The sequence below is a fragment of the Scylla paramamosain genome, chromosome 23, assembly GCF_035594125.1.
Source record: "Scylla paramamosain isolate STU-SP2022 chromosome 23, ASM3559412v1, whole genome shotgun sequence".
NCBI classification, from domain to species: domain Eukaryota; kingdom Metazoa; phylum Arthropoda; class Malacostraca; order Decapoda; family Portunidae; genus Scylla; species Scylla paramamosain.
The window spans coordinates 20,787,676-20,802,722 of NC_087173.1; the positions used below are offsets into that span (position 1 = coordinate 20,787,676).

The 15,047-nt window shown below is 41.2% G+C and overlaps 2 protein-coding genes across 2 annotated transcripts in view; both read right to left on the reverse strand.

Annotated features, from left to right (window-relative positions):
- Positions 1 to 689: 689 nt before the first annotated feature.
- Positions 690 to 15,047, reverse strand: part of LOC135111962 (conserved oligomeric Golgi complex subunit 6-like) — a 19,509-nt gene continuing 5,151 nt past the window's right edge. Inside the window, exons 5-18 of the mRNA XM_064025641.1 lie at positions 14,874 to 15,043; positions 14,406 to 14,633; positions 14,080 to 14,258; positions 13,551 to 13,639; positions 13,117 to 13,261; positions 12,454 to 12,594; positions 11,963 to 12,128; positions 9,906 to 11,388; positions 5,168 to 5,488; positions 4,213 to 4,326; positions 3,549 to 3,684; positions 2,202 to 2,373; positions 1,554 to 1,817; positions 690 to 1,379 (exon numbers count right to left, since the gene is read on the reverse strand). Coding sequence (XP_063881711.1) covers positions 14,597 to 14,633; positions 14,874 to 15,043 — 207 coding nt within the window. The 3' untranslated portion in view covers positions 690 to 1,379; positions 1,554 to 1,817; positions 2,202 to 2,373; ... (8 more) ...; positions 14,080 to 14,258; positions 14,406 to 14,596. The remainder of the gene's footprint in view (positions 1,380 to 1,553; positions 1,818 to 2,201; positions 2,374 to 3,548; positions 3,685 to 4,212; positions 4,327 to 5,167; positions 5,489 to 9,905; positions 11,389 to 11,962; positions 12,129 to 12,453; positions 12,595 to 13,116; positions 13,262 to 13,550; positions 13,640 to 14,079; positions 14,259 to 14,405; positions 14,634 to 14,873; positions 15,044 to 15,047) is intronic.
- On the reverse strand, positions 12,063 to 14,514 carry LOC135111961 (conserved oligomeric Golgi complex subunit 6-like). The gene is made up of 6 exons (XM_064025640.1): positions 14,406 to 14,514; positions 14,129 to 14,258; positions 13,551 to 13,700; positions 13,117 to 13,237; positions 12,454 to 12,594; positions 12,063 to 12,128 (listed from the first exon to the last, which is right to left on the reverse strand). Exons 1-6 carry the CDS (start codon positions 14,512 to 14,514, stop codon positions 12,063 to 12,065), a joined length of 717 nt encoding a protein of 238 aa, XP_063881710.1.

The following is a 15,047-nucleotide window of genomic DNA, read 5'->3' on the forward strand; positions in this document are numbered from 1 at the left end:
TATATATATATATATATATATATATATATATATATATATATATATATAACAAAGCCATCCTTAACATCCAATAACATCCAATAACAAAGCCATCCTTAAATTTCACCAAGACTGATTCTGAACTCCTATGAAGATATAAACCTGTGCTTAGTTTCAATAGGTGGAAACAATGTGATTTGTTTTACTGATGACAGTTTCATAGTCAAGGTAAGTACCTGGCCCAAAAAATATGCCTTTGATGTGTGTGTGTGTGTGTGTGTGTGTGTGTGCGTGTGTCATTCACCTATTCACCTACAGTCATCTGCTGGTCACCCAGCCAGCCGTTCCCCTACAGAAAGAGCTCAGAACTTGTTCTGTTACTAGTCAGCGACCAATCAATGTGTCAACAGCATATAATAATTACCAGCTTAGTGTGAGGACCATGTGTCAATTGTCTCTCCATTCATCCCTGCATATCTCTATCAATCTATTTCCGACACTACTAGCCCAAACCAAGAATTTGTCTATTATTGGGAGTAAGTATTACTTGGGTTTAACTTAATTTCTTTATCTTGTTATAGGCAATCTTGTTAATTAATTGTTTTACTCTGTTTTTATTAAGAGTCATCCTCTATGTGCTGCAAAGGCCTATAAAAGGTGATTAAAGAAAGAAAAGGGCAAGGAATGGTAGGGAAATGAAAACAACAATATATCATATATTCTGATTATTTACAAGGTCTTCAGGCATCTGCTGTATTTTCTATTGGATTAGATGGGAAAAAAATAAATAAAAATTACCCTGCATCTAATACAGAACACAGAAGAGGTAGTGAAATATGGTTAAGGGGATATGGGGTGATCTGTGTTCAGAAGTAGTGCGCTGAACACTATTTATCAAAGACTTGGTTCTGTTGTGGCAAAGCAATCATTTGTGTCAGATGATTAATTCCCCCCCTCCCCCTCTCAAAACACAATAAATTTTCTCTTTTTCAAAATCTCCTTATAAAATATGGGTGTGATGTGGAGGTGTATCTAATCCACCAGCAAATACTGCATGCATCCATTGTGCATAAAACCTGAAATTTACAATAATAAAATTCTACAAGAGAAACATGAATGGCAACTTGCCTTGAAATACTCAGCATTGTCCAATTGTAATTATGAAACCTCTATAGCTCCCAACTCTTTAAGCAACTTCTCTTTTTGGTTGAAGTAGTTCTTGTACCATTCAATATGTGCTTGTTTTCGCTCCACAGTTAGATGAGGATTCTTTGAGAGTCCAGTGCAAACCAGCTCCATGAAGTGTCTGATGGGGCCACGTTTTGGGCACCATCCTTCCAAGTGTCTCTCAAGGAAGACATGCTCATGGAATCCCACTTTCATTTCCTCCACCAAACCTGCTGAGATGGAAGGAGAAGGCATTGAGAAATTATTTATGTTTGGTTGTTAATATGAACAAAAAAATACAACAACAGAAAACTGCCAAATGACACACTAATTAAAAGAGCATTTTCTTGAATAATTTGTATAACTATATACTTTACTTAAGGTAGTTAGTGTTGAGATAACTATACCTGCTTCATTATCAGTGGGGAAGGTCCACAGCTTGCCTTGCTAAGTCCACTGTATCATCTCCACAAAGGCATTACTAGGAGGATGCTGCATACTCTGCTCCAGCTCATGTAGGTACAATCTCTCCCATGTGGGCAACACTGATATTGGAGCAGCAGGTCCATGGGTATCTTCTTCCCTTTTCTTAAATATCCCCAAAGGTTGACCTCCAAAGAGATCAACATGAGCCCTGCACATAGAGTGTGGTGTAGAGAAAACACTGTGACCTGGAAAATAACAGTAGTTTATCTAAAATGTATGACGTACAACATGTTGGGCAGCACAAGGCAGCTACATGGAACAGGCCCACCAAAACCTTGGACCAGTAATGTTTCAGTAAAGACACAGAGAAGGTCCATGTTTCCTTGCTCCTTGGAAACAAAATAAGGATAATCATTAAAAACTTAATCCAAAACTTCAAGTCAAAAGACCACAAACTTTTTTTTTTATGGGAGTTATGAGGTATTCCCTTAGGACACAGACTAATTATGAGCATCCTTTTCAGTGGATCAAGTCATGAAATACAGCATGTACTGAAATTATCAAAAGAAGGGAGCAGAAAGAGACCATCTTAATTCACATAGCATTCATGTACACCTCTCTCAACAAACCTGAGCACAGATGAATCCCGAGGCTGAATGTAGGGCTTGAGGGCTCGGGGCTGGTCTTTCGGGTCAACGTGGTACCCTTGCCTGACCTCGGTACCAGAAGGAAGGTGACATGGCACTTCCTCCATCCCTGATTGTGGCTTTCTCTCCACCTTCATGCCCACAAACAATTTCACTGCAACAAGAGAAATTATGCACAGCCACTAATGTCAGTGGAGCAAGAAAATTTACCAGATAGGATAAAAGAACTGCCACAAATGTATTTTTATCAAAAAAGGTACTCTGCAATAAGTACATACACTGAAGAAATTCACTGAATACAATAGCGTTGATTACAAAATCTAAAAGTACAAGAATGAGTAAAAAACTGCACAAAATTTGCCAAACATGAATTTGCATAATTCATCTTTTCCAAATTGTTACTTACAGTGATCTGTCTTAATGGGTTGGAGTGTATCATGAGTTAAGTTTGTTGGAACACTAACACTGCAGTGAAATAGTGTAAAGAGACACATGCATCAGAGCTGTCTTTAGGTTACATCAGTTCTTGGCTGAACACCAGTACTATAATAGCTCATTTATAAGTCTGGTCTACCAGAATATAACTCCATTCAGCCAAAATGTAGGTCAGAATCAAAAAGCTTCAGCAGGCAGGATATTTTTTCCAAAACAAGAGTTGCTGTCTGATGGTTTGACACTGTTGTCCCTCTCTACCTCACAAATAAGACAACAATAATGCACAAAGGAAAAGATTCAGTAGTATATGTATCTCTATAAGAAATGTAGACAATGGTTCGTTAACTGAAAGTAGGTGAAGAATGTTTAAGATTGTATATCTTCAATCTCTACTAAGCTGAGACTGAAGATGATGATAATAAGATGATCAGATATAAAGGCAAGAAACAGAATTGCCAGGAAAGATCCAGCAATTATTCACTTATACCACTTATAGTTTGATATGGGTATCATCTTAACTAACTGGTACAAGCTTAAATAAGAATGCAACTACAGAAATTTGGGGTTATCTTACACACATGATATAAAACTAAAAAGGATAGAAATTGCATAACAACAAAAGTAATGTCACTGCACAAAACTGGGCATACCAGTCTCCATAATAAATAAACACCAAAATGACAATAGAAATTTTCATACATTATCTTCTTTAATCTACTACTACCATAACAAAGGCATCAGGAACATTAACATGAAATCCTGCACAACAAAAGAAGACAAGCATTGCAGCAGTTCCTTGGGCCCTAAAAGAAACTAAACTGTACTGCAATGGTATCAATCCAATCACAAACAGATATCATGGCATCAATGTAGCCAAGAGGCATCAACACTCACCTGAGAGATGGGGCAGTGCCAGTGGTAGTCTCTGAAGAGTGGAGGCACAAGGTGGACAGAAGCTCAGACTCAGTTTCCTTCACATCCCCACCAAGACTTTTAGCCACTTCTTTGGTTGCTAAAACAAGCTCAGGTTCTGAAAAATTGAGCCCAGATTTCATTATTACTAAAAGAATAGCAGCACACCACTACAACAAATGGTTCTAATCAAATCTTATATTACAGCCTACAATTTTATGATTTCAAACAAGAAAGCTCAAAGTTCCTTAGAACTAGTACAGCATGTTAACACTTCTTTGTTTGTAAGCACAGCATCCACTGCATCTTACTTGTAGATAGTAGTTTTTATTTGTTTACTTCTGTCAACAAATGTAAGGCAGGAACCTATTAAACAAACTATAATAAACATCACACCTGTACCATGGTGAAAGAATAATGTACATGTCTCTAAACACCACCCACTACTTATCACCATGTTTTTTAAATGTCACATGTTTAAGTGTCTAGACCTAAACTAAGACCTAAACTTGTACCAGTTTTGTGTCATAAACAGACATTGACTAAAAATAGATGTTAACTACTGCAGCATCCAAAAATTAACAATATGAATGACAATTAGGTAATAAGAAACCTACAGTAATGAGGGTACAAGTACAGTCCTCACCAAGGTCAGGCTCTGATACCGGGGATAATTTGCCTTTTCCTGCAGTTTTGGTCTTCTTCCGAGCTTTGGGATGTGACAGCTGCACTTGAGGCTCCACAGGAATGTGGGGTCAGTCTGGAGATTAGGGGACTTTCAATATGATACAAAGATTTTGTACTATTTAAAATGACCACCTGGTGCACCCATCATTCTACAATACTAATAAAACATGAACATACATATTTATATTTGTGAATATTATGAAAACATAACAAGAGACTAGGTTATCAATGCCATCCAGCACTGGCATGTATAGTATTTATTATGTACTAATTACCACATAATGCAAAGTGGAACTTATCAAGCAAAATCTATTAGCAGAATTTACTGTAAGCAGGACTTCAGGAATAGTACTCTCATTCACTTATAATAACAGATTCAGATGTAGAAGATGGTGCAGCAACCACAAGTGGATGATGTAGAAATTACCCATCTGAGAGGAGAATAAAAAACCTTTTTTGAATGATGCAGCATGAAATCTTATGCAAATTGAGCTAACTATGGAGTGGTGGAATGAATGAAAAAATGCACCAAAGTAATCTGGCCAAATAAAAAAGATAAGGCACTATTTAAGTTTTAGAAGAGAGGTATATACATAAGTAAAATTCTAAGCTCACAGTAGGAGATGGAAGCCACTTGGAAGATGGAAGGAGGTAAAGGAGTGCATGCAAAAGTAGTGCAAGGATAAGAAGAGTGAGTGAGCAGGCAAGGAAATAAATGTTTGGATTCATAGAAATGGAAACTTTCTCATCATGACCACCTCCTTAGGCCATTCCCTGAGGATGCTAGGCAGTAGAAGGTAGATAAAGAGATGAATAAATGCAATGTATTCAATCTAATCAAAATCAACAAGAGGCTTTAATGTCAGTTCTGAAAGGTAAATCACCACAATCTATGTAAACATATGTGTTCTCACACTAGCCAAAGATGAAAGATCATGTAGTTTCTTGTGGCTAGATGTCTTCTTGTCTTGTTTCTCTGCAGCAGCTTTCTCTTTTACACTGGACTCATGTTTTAAGACATGTTAGTCAGACTCTCCAGTCTTCTTTCCCTCTGTCCCCTGAAGTGGCTTATGGTCTTCTATCTGGGTTTCCAGATTCTGAGATTTAATTGATTTTTCTTTAGTTTCACCATTCTTGACAGTGGCAGCAGGTCTGGCATCACCACCATGCTCACACAATCTTCTGGTGGCTTTCGGCAAAGTGGTCGAGTCAGGCATACTGGTTGTGCCGCTAACCTGGAGAACCAAATGAAAAAAAAATAATGCTCTTCTTTGTCAGTCCAATAAAAATATATATACATGTAGTGTCCTGGGAGGAAAGTCATATATTCTAAGAAATGAAAGATCAAGTCATTTTTAATTGGGAATATTCTATGGTGAAATGTTTTTAATGCCATGGTTCAGAAGTTACAGGACATTTAAATATGCATGCACATCAGTGGCAAGTTTTTTTTTTTTTTTTATGTAGGAAGGATACTGGCCAAGGGCAACAAAAATCTAATAAAAAAAAATGCCCACTGAAATGTCAGTCCCATAAAAGGGTCAAAGCAGTGGTCAAAAATTGATGGATAAGTGTGTTGAAACCTCCCTCTTGAAGGAATTCAAGTCATAGGAAGGTGGAAATACAGAAGCAGGCAGAAAGTTCCAGAGTTTACCAGAGAAAGGGATGAATGATTGAGAATACTGGTTAACTCTTGCGTTAGAGAGGTGGACAGAATAGGGGTGAGAGAAAGAAGAAAGTCTTGTGCAGCGAGGCCGCAAAAGGAGGGGAGGCATGCAGTTAGCAAGATCAGAAGAGCAGTTGGCATGAAAATAGTGGTAGAAGACAGCTAGATATGCAACATTGCGGCGGTGAGAGAGGGGCTGAAGACAGTCAGTTAGAGGAGAGGAGTTGATGAGACGAAAAGCTTTTGATTCCACCCTGTCTAGAAGAGCAGTATGAGTGGAACCCCCCCAAACATGTGAAGCATACTCCATACATGGACGGATAAGGCCCTTGTACAGAGTTAGCAGCTGGGGAGGTGAGAAAAACTGGCAGAGACGTCTCAGAACACCTAACTTCATAGAAGCTGTTTTAGCTAGAGATGAGATGTGAAGTTTCCAGTTCAGAATATAAGTAAAGGACAGACGGAGGATGTTCAGTGTAGAAGAGGGGGACAGTTGAGTGTCATTGAAGAAGAGGGGATAGTTGTCTGGAAGGTTGTGTTGAGTTGATAGATGGAGGAATTGAGTTTTTGAGGCATTGAACAATACCAAGTTTGCTCTGCCCCAATCAGAAATTTTAGAAAGATCAGAAGTCAGGTGTTCTGTGGCTTCCCTGCGTGATATGTTTACCTCCTGAAGGGTTGGACGTCTATGAAAAGACGTGGAAAAGTGCAGGGTGGTATCATCAGCGTAGGAGTGGATAGGACAAGAAGTTTGGTTTAGAAGATCATTAATGAATAATAAGAAGAGAGTGGGTGACAGGAAAGAACCCAGAGGAACACCACTGTTAATAGATTTAGGAGAAGAATAGTGACCGTCTACCACAGCAGCAATAGAACGGTCAGAAAGGAAATTTGAGATGAAGTTACAGAGAGAAGGATAGAAACCGTAGGAGGGTAGTTTGGAAATCAAAGCTTTGTGCCAGACTCTATCAAAGGCTTTTGAGATGTCCAAGGCAACAGCAAAAGTTTCACCAAAATCTCTAAAAGAGGATGACCAAGACTCAGTAAGGAAAGCCAGAAGATCACCAGTAGAGCGGCCTTGACGGAACCCATACTGGCGATCAGATAGAAGGTTGTGAAGTGATAGATGTTTAAGAATCTTTCTGTTGAGGATAGATTCAAAAACTTTAGATAAGCAGGAAATTAAAGCAATAGGACGGTAGTTTGAGGGATTAGAGCGGTCACCCTTTTTAGGAACAGGTTGAATGTAGGCAAACTTCCAGCAAGAAGGAAAGGTAGATGTTGACAGACAGAGCTGAAAGAGTTTGACTAGGCAAGGTGCAAGCACAGAGGCACAGTTTCGGAGAACAATAGGAGGGACCCCATCAGGTCCATAAGCCTTCCAAGGGTTTAGGCCAGCGAGGGCATGGAAAACATCATTGCGAAAAATTTTAATACGTGGCATGAAGTAGTCAGAGGGTGGAGGAGAGGGAGGAACAAGCCCAGAATCCTCCAAGGTAGAGTTTTTAGCAAAGGTTTGAGCAAAGAGTTCAGCTTTAGAAATAGATGTGATAGCAGTGGTGCCATCTGGTTGAAGTAGCGGAGGGAAAGAAGAAGAAGCAAAGTTATTGGAGATATTTTTGGCTAGATGCCAGAAATCACGAGGGGAGTTAGATCTTGAAAGGTTTTGACATTTTCTGTTAATGAAGGAGTTTTTGGCTAGTTGGAGAACAGACTTGGCATGGTTCTGGGCAGAAATATAAAGTGCATGAGATTCTGGTGATGGAAGGCTTAAGTACCTTTTGTGGGCCACCTCTCTATCATGTATAGCACGAGAACAAGCTGTGTTAAACCAAGGTTTAGAAGGTTTAGGACGAGAAAAAGAGTGAGGAATGTACGCCTCCATGCCAGACACTATCACCTCTGTTATGCGCTCAGCACACAAAGACGGGTCTCTGACACGGAAGCAGTAGTCATTTCAAGGAAAATCAGCAAAATACCTCCTCAGGTCCCCCCAACTAGCAGAGGCAAAACGCCAGAGGCACCTTCGCTTAGGGGGATCCTGAGGAGGGATTGGAGTGATAGGGCAAGATAAAGATATGAGATTGAGATCGGAGGAGCCCAACGGAGAAGAAAGGGTGACAGCATAAGCAGAAGGATTAGAGGTCAGGAAAAGGTCAAGACGGTCAGGAATACGAGTAGGGTGTTGCACCAATTGCTCTAGGTCATGGAGGATAGCAAAGTTGTAGGCTAGTTCACCAGGATGGTCAGTGAAGGGGGAGGAAAGCCAAAGCTGGTGGTGAACATTGAAGTCTCCAAGAATGGAGATCTCTGCAAAAGCGAAGAGGGTCATAATGTGCTCCACTTTGGAAGTTAAGTAGTCAAAGAATTTCTTATAGTCAGAGGGGTTAGGAGAGAGGTATACAGCACAGATAAATTTAGTATGAGAATGACTCTGTAGTCGTAGCCAGATGGTGGAAAACTCGGAAGATTCAAGAGCGTGGGTACGAGAGCAGGTTAAGTCATTGCGCACATAAACGCAGCATCCAGCTTTGGATCGAAAATGAGGATAGAGAAAGTAGGAGGGAACAGAAAAGGGGCTACTGTCAGTTGCCTCAGACACCTGAGTTTCAGTGAGGAAAAGAAGATGAGGTTTAGAAGAGGAGAGGTGGTGTTCTACAGATTGAAATTTAGATCTTAGACCGCGAATGTTGCAGAAGTTAATGAAGAAAAAGTTGAGGGGGTGTCAAGACACTTAGGGTCGTCGACGGAAAGGCAGTCCGACCTGGGGACATTTATGGTCCCCTCCCCAGATGGGGACTCCGAGGCTGGTGTAGGAGTCGCCATGATTTTAAAATTTTTGAGTGAAGGGTGTGTGTGTTATTAGGTGCTTGTAGTTTTGTGTGGAGGAAGAGAGTTGTCTTTAGAGGGCAGGCTGTGACTGCCCCCTTGTGTTGTGAGACACAAAGGGAAACGTTCAGTGAGGTCACAGCTGGGTTTAATGATAAGTTCACAGCACCCCCTGAACAGTGCTTTAGACCTCACTGGGAGTAATTATCGTTTCGGCAGGTGTCTACTGCCTCCTCCTCTGCAATGTCCTGCAACACCCAGGTGGTCGCTGTGACATTCGTTATATTTTAGTTATTATTTGCTATAGCAAGACACTGTATTACTGAATTCAGTTATATCTTTATTTTATGAAAACCTTGTTGTGTAATCAAGTAACATCCTCATATGATGCCAACACCCATCACTGCTACCCTCTCCTCCCCTCACTCCCCCCACTTACCACTTGTACCACATTCATATCAAAATGTCCTGTAGCTTCTAAACCATGGTGTTATCTATTTCTTTTCTGGTAGTTTTTGGCCTATTTTGAATTACTCTGCATGCTTTTCCAGCAAATCATTAGTTTTTTTTATTTTTTTACCCCTGACGCCCCATCCCTTCAAAGACTAATGATTTGCAATAAAAACAAAAAGTAGATTAATACAAAACAGACTGAAGTCCACCAGAAAGAAAATAGTTCCATCTTCACAAATAGCAGCAGTAACATTCACTCGCAATGTACCCCCCCTCCCCTCGAGGGCTCGCCCATGGCCGCCAGTCGGCAGTCACAAATCACCACCTTCTCTGACCCAATGAAATTAATCTAAACTAAACCAATCTAACCTAACCAGGCTAATCTAACCTAGCCTAGCCTGACGTAACTGGCAAGGCGAAGCACCCCAGTTAGAGTAGGTAAGTTAGGTTAGACTAGAGGTCTCCCCAGTTTTCGAAACATGGCGTTTCGTCCTTAAACTTTTCATGAATGTACAAATTTGGCCTAATTTGGCTTCCCCTACCCTAAAACCCTGCTTTCCCACCAGGTCCCCAAGCTTGCTTACGGAATTAGGGGGAAGGAAGGAAGGAAGGAAGGAAGGATGAGGGAATGGACCTATTACAAAAAAAATAACCAAACTCAACACAATATAAAAACAAAAGTAAGAAAAGCAAACATGACAAACCTAGAAACTGGCAGCAATGCTTGGATGAAAGACGAGCGGAGCAAGACAGCCATGATCTTGATTTTGATCTCGATCATCTTGATCTTCATTTTAATGTTACAGATGGTTCGGGACTGCTCCTGGTCCAGGAGTATCGGCAACTCCTGTAGGGAAAAAAAATAAATAAAAAAAGGCAAACAGAAAACAGACACCATCCTTCACACCACTAATTCCTATATTTAATACACCACATCTTTTCCAGGAACTCCTTCACTGCCTCAATCATCCTTTCATTCGTCTCCCCACACATCCCCAGCAGCAACACCATCCAATCCATTCCTTTCCTGTCTTCACTCTGACCTTCCCCAGCTCCCTCTGCACCACTTGCATCATCTCATTTCTGTCTCTGGCATACTTCACACACTCCAGCACCATATGCTCCACCGTCTCATCCTCTCCAATGTCACACATCCGGTATACTTTGCTGCAGAACTCAAACCATCTTTAACACCTTGCATTCACACACATACACTGTGCCCTAGCTCGGAAGAAATCATCACCCAGGCTTCCCTTATACCACTTTTCATACATTGGGGCCTCTTTCTCTCTTTACCACTCTGAATATTCTTTTGTTCCATTTTATTCTTCTATTCACTCAGTCCCACAAGTTTCACTACTCTGTCTCACTTTTCCACTTCCTTCCACATCCATGTCATTCACAAACTCATCAAGCATCTCTCACCATTCTCATGCATCCGCTCACCTAAAATACCTACGTGTGTATTCATGTCTCCCATAATCATTACTCTCTCCTTTCACTTTCTTATGATCTTCCTCAATATTCCATACTTCCTGCTGTTCTCTCTTGCTGCTCTCTCCCCGTCAACTGTCATGCACACCACAATCACCACCAGTGTTTCACACTTCCCATGCTCACCTGTGCACTCTACCTTTGCTGCTAAAATTTCCTCACTCATGGCACAGTTTCCTATATCTAACTTTTCTATTCTGAAGTTCTTTTCCTTCCTATACAAAAAAAAAAAAAAGTTACTCTTCCTCCTACCCTATCTTGAACTTTCTGTCCCTTTCCAATCATCACATACTTACTACCATCCAATTTCACATCATCTTTCAAGTGTGTCTCGGTCATTCTGACTATGTTGAAATGCCATTCATTCAGTTCCTTACACATCCTCAAATTTCCCAATGCCCTATCCTTGCACATTCACACATCCAGACTTCATGCCTTTTCTTGCATTCCTTGCATTCTCAGTCATTCTTCACGTCATTTCACAGTCTCAGGGTCACTGGGCAGGAGGGAACTGGGGTCTGTGTAGCCATGGGTTGGGTTATGGACTATATCATGCAGCTGCTTGTAAACTGTGCACACTGCCTCTGCTGTGCGCTGTTGCAGGGACCGTCTGAAGGAGGAGGAGGAGAGCAGCAGCCTGGTGTGGGGCAGCATGAGATGGTCAGGGGCAGCCAGGAACCCATCCAGCTTGGTCTAGGATGAGGAGCATATGTATTTTAGGGATGTGAAGTCTTCAAGGTGTGCTGCTGTTCACTCTTAAGTTAAGTGAATGTGTTTAATATTTCCTTATACTCTTATGAACAACACAAGAAAGGCAAACATACTTTGTTACATGACACTTTTATAATTATTACTTATAAATATATCATAACACCTGAAAAAAAGTATATTTCTATATGACTAAAAGTATGCAGTTATAGAAATTTGGATTACAATGTTAAAAAATTAGAATACAAATTTCTACAGACAACTTACAAGCAAAAACCAACTTTAGAAGTGTAGCATTTTGGAATATATAATGTATAGTTTTGAGAATGGTAAGATTTAATGTATGAACAAAAATACTCCATAAGTGGTAATTTTCATAAGTGCAGCATACAGCTATAGTCAGACCAGCAACTATGGGTGAATTCAATGCTTTATGGTGAATGTGCTCAATGAGAAAGAGCATAAGTTAAAGTACAGCATGACATCAGATAGGGAGGAACCATTCTGCCCAGGTTAGCCATGCTGCCTATAGTCAATATTAACATGCAGAGAGTGTTACCATGAATGCCTGTATGGCCAAAGGCTGACACGATGGGTGCTGGGAGAGAGGTGTGGTGGGAGGGTTGGTGATCAGTGGGTACATGGTGGCCACTCCCATGCTATGACACACACACCCCATTGATCTGCTCCTGGCTCAGTGTGTCCAGCTGGGCGTCATTCTGTCCCTGGAGGGGAAAGACACATCTTCTGTATTAGATGAGGAAAGCTGGGGAGAGAACTTGAGTAGAGCTTTAAAAGCAGCAATGGAATAAGAATATAAGGGAAGCTGCAAGAAGCCATCAGACCTACATGTGGTATAGTTTTCTACATATGTGTATGTCACCATGAAACATAACATTTTACTACACAAAGCTGAAAACTAACAAGTAACATGCATAAAAGGATCACAATAAGGCAGGCAGTCACTTCATGAAGTCACTGAGATATTCACAAGGTAAACTGTCATCAAGTTATTCATAAGAAGGTGAGGAATGAAAGGTGATGTTTTACCTGGATCATCTCTAGTTTATCCCCAGTGGTGTGCAGCTGGTGGAAGCAGTTGAGCAGATACACAGCAGACTCCACTGCACCCAGTCCAGTTGCACTCTCACTTATCGCATTCATCAGAGGATCCACCACACAACTCACAATCTGCCAAAGGATACAAGACAATGAGGTAATGGATAGAACACTTAAATTTGCCATCTATTTCAAAACCTGTCTTTTCCTCTTTCTGTTTTCTCTTCTCCTTGTCCTTCACCTCCACAATTCCACAATTCTCCCTCATGCTGCAGTGTAAGTGGTCCTATTGATGCAATAAAGGCTTGCTGCTGCTGCTGCTGCTGCTGCTCTTTGGTAAGTGACAATCAAGCAGTCAGTCGGTAAGCACATAACCTCTTGTCTTACACACCAGTCTCTTTGGTAAACATGTGAAGCAGCATTTTTCCTTCACTACATGCAAAATAACTATGAAAAAAAAAAAATAAATAAATAAATAAAAAATAAAAAATAAAAAACTGAATTGTCTCATGAAAAAAATAGTACAAAAAAGTTGTGGAAGTGCATTAAGATCTCACACTTGAGAGAAAAATGCAGAAAGTAGATCAATAAATAAACAACAGAGAAATCAACCCTTCATACATCCCTCTGTCACTCCATCCATGGCTCCCTCACCTGCTTACAATCATGGTGTGCGTCGTCAGCCACAGTGGCGGCAGTAACCACCTCAGTGAGCAGACTCAGGGTGCGTGCCACTCCAGGTGTGGGTGCCAGTGTCTCTCCTGGCGGCTCTATCCTCTCACTCACTCACGTGGCTCACCTGGTGGCACCAAAAGACAGGTAATCAAACTTGAATGACTATAAGATTCTGGCTCAGTTTTGACAAGAGAGTGATAACCCTTCAAATGACTAAGATTCTGGCTCAGTTGTAACAAGAGGTGCTGATCACCCTTTCAAATAATTAAAATTCTGGATCAACTTCAACAGATGGTAATCAGCTTTCAACAACAAAGATTTTGGCTAAATATTTCATATAGTGTTACTTCAACATATGTTATTATACTCTACTCAAGTGACAGTGATGTTACAAAAGATGTCGTGGTTCTCACTTGACTCTGCAGTGCTGATATAAAAACATCTTGTAGCTTAGCTGGTGGAGTTCATCAAGAGTGGCCACCAGCAGTCCTGCATCAGTCACCTGCAGGGATGAGATGAACATTAAAAGGAAGCAGAAACATGAGCTGAATATCAACTGAATGCTGAAAAGGAGGCATGGTGACACAAGTGGTAGAAGAGAACTGAAGGAGAGCAGGAGGTGACTGAGTGAACAACACAGGGAGGATTAAATGGTATACTTAAGAATGCTTATTTTAAAGTCTATCTATTATATCCCCATTAAAGCAGGGTAGCTGACACACGGCCCCTACAACATATAACATCTTGTCTCATCCTAGGAATAAACGATACAAAGGAGAAGGTACCCAGTGCTCTTACTCCCCCTTTTTAGTAACTTTTTACAAGCATGCAAGGAATGACATGGCAATAATATCAAATCTAGCTACAGAGTTACACCCAAGCCATGTTCATCTTAAAATAAGGATAAAAAAACAGGAATAACTGACCAGCTAAGCCATGTACCTGCAAAATAGTGTTGTGATAGAATCTGAGGAGGTTGCTTATCTTGTACAACATGACGGGTTTCTTGCCTCCCTCCCGACGCTGGTCTGTCACAATCGTCTGCTCAATTCTGGTTCTAGGAGGACGGCAAACACTCTCCGATACGCTGGCCACAGTACTCCTTGTCTCCTCTGTTGGGTCTGAAGGGAGTCAGTGTCAGTTGATGGTATAATGGCTGGTATTCAGGGTACTGTTTGTTCTTTGGATCTGAAGGCAGAGTCAGTGTTAGTTGCTGGTTTGAAGGCCTGCTATTCAATTACAAATATACACTCTATCCTTCAGCTTACCTAGATTGGAGCACTTGGCAAAAAGTGATTGGGCCGCCTCACGTTCAGAAGGGAGGGGTTGATGCACCCATGCCAGCATGTCCCCCACGTAGTGCAGAGGGGGGGTCATGTGCCTGCAGCTGTATGGGTCGTGGTGCTCCTCCAGGTCCTCCTATGGTGAGAGCATCCAGGAAGCCCCTCACCAGCCATCCTCATCTCACCACCACCACCCACTCCTCCACCACCAGGCTGGAAGGAAGATGCATTTAAGGTTTGTACGGAGGGAAAGTAAGGATAGGAATAAGAGGACAAAGTAATACAAAGGAATACAAAGGAAAGAACAGACAGCAACAGCCCTACTGGGCCTAACGAGGCTGTCTGTGTGTGATAAGAGGAGAATTTGAGGAGGAAATGAGGATCAGAGCATGCAAAGACAAGAATAAGAGAAAGACACAGTACTGAAGTGTGTAATAAAGGAAACATGCTCACTTGAAAAGCACTGGTCTCTCCTGCAGAGCTGCTAAGGCTTGTGTGAGCAAAGGTGAGGGGTCTGGGGAGCAACACTGCCCCTGACACCAGCGGTACAGCCTCTCCAGACCTGCTTCACGGCACACATTCATTTGCTCCACCACATCCAAGGCAGTGTTTTGGTGGCCCGTCTGT

What these genes read in the sequence shown, in the direction of transcription:
- LOC135111961 (XM_064025640.1), bottom strand. Translation starts at nt 14,514, where the DNA reads ATGACCCCCCCTCTGCACTACGTGGGGGACATGCTGGCATGGGTGCAT. An exon ending in GGCAAGAAACCCGTCATGTT is followed by an intron (nt 13,701 to 14,128) that starts GTACAAGATAAG and finishes CCTCCTTTTCAG; the next exon opens with CATTCAGTTGATATTCAGCT. An exon ending in CACACCATGATTGTAAGCAG is followed by an intron (nt 12,595 to 13,116) that starts GTGAGGGAGCCA and finishes ATCCTTTGGCAG; the next exon opens with ATTGTGAGTTGTGTGGTGGA.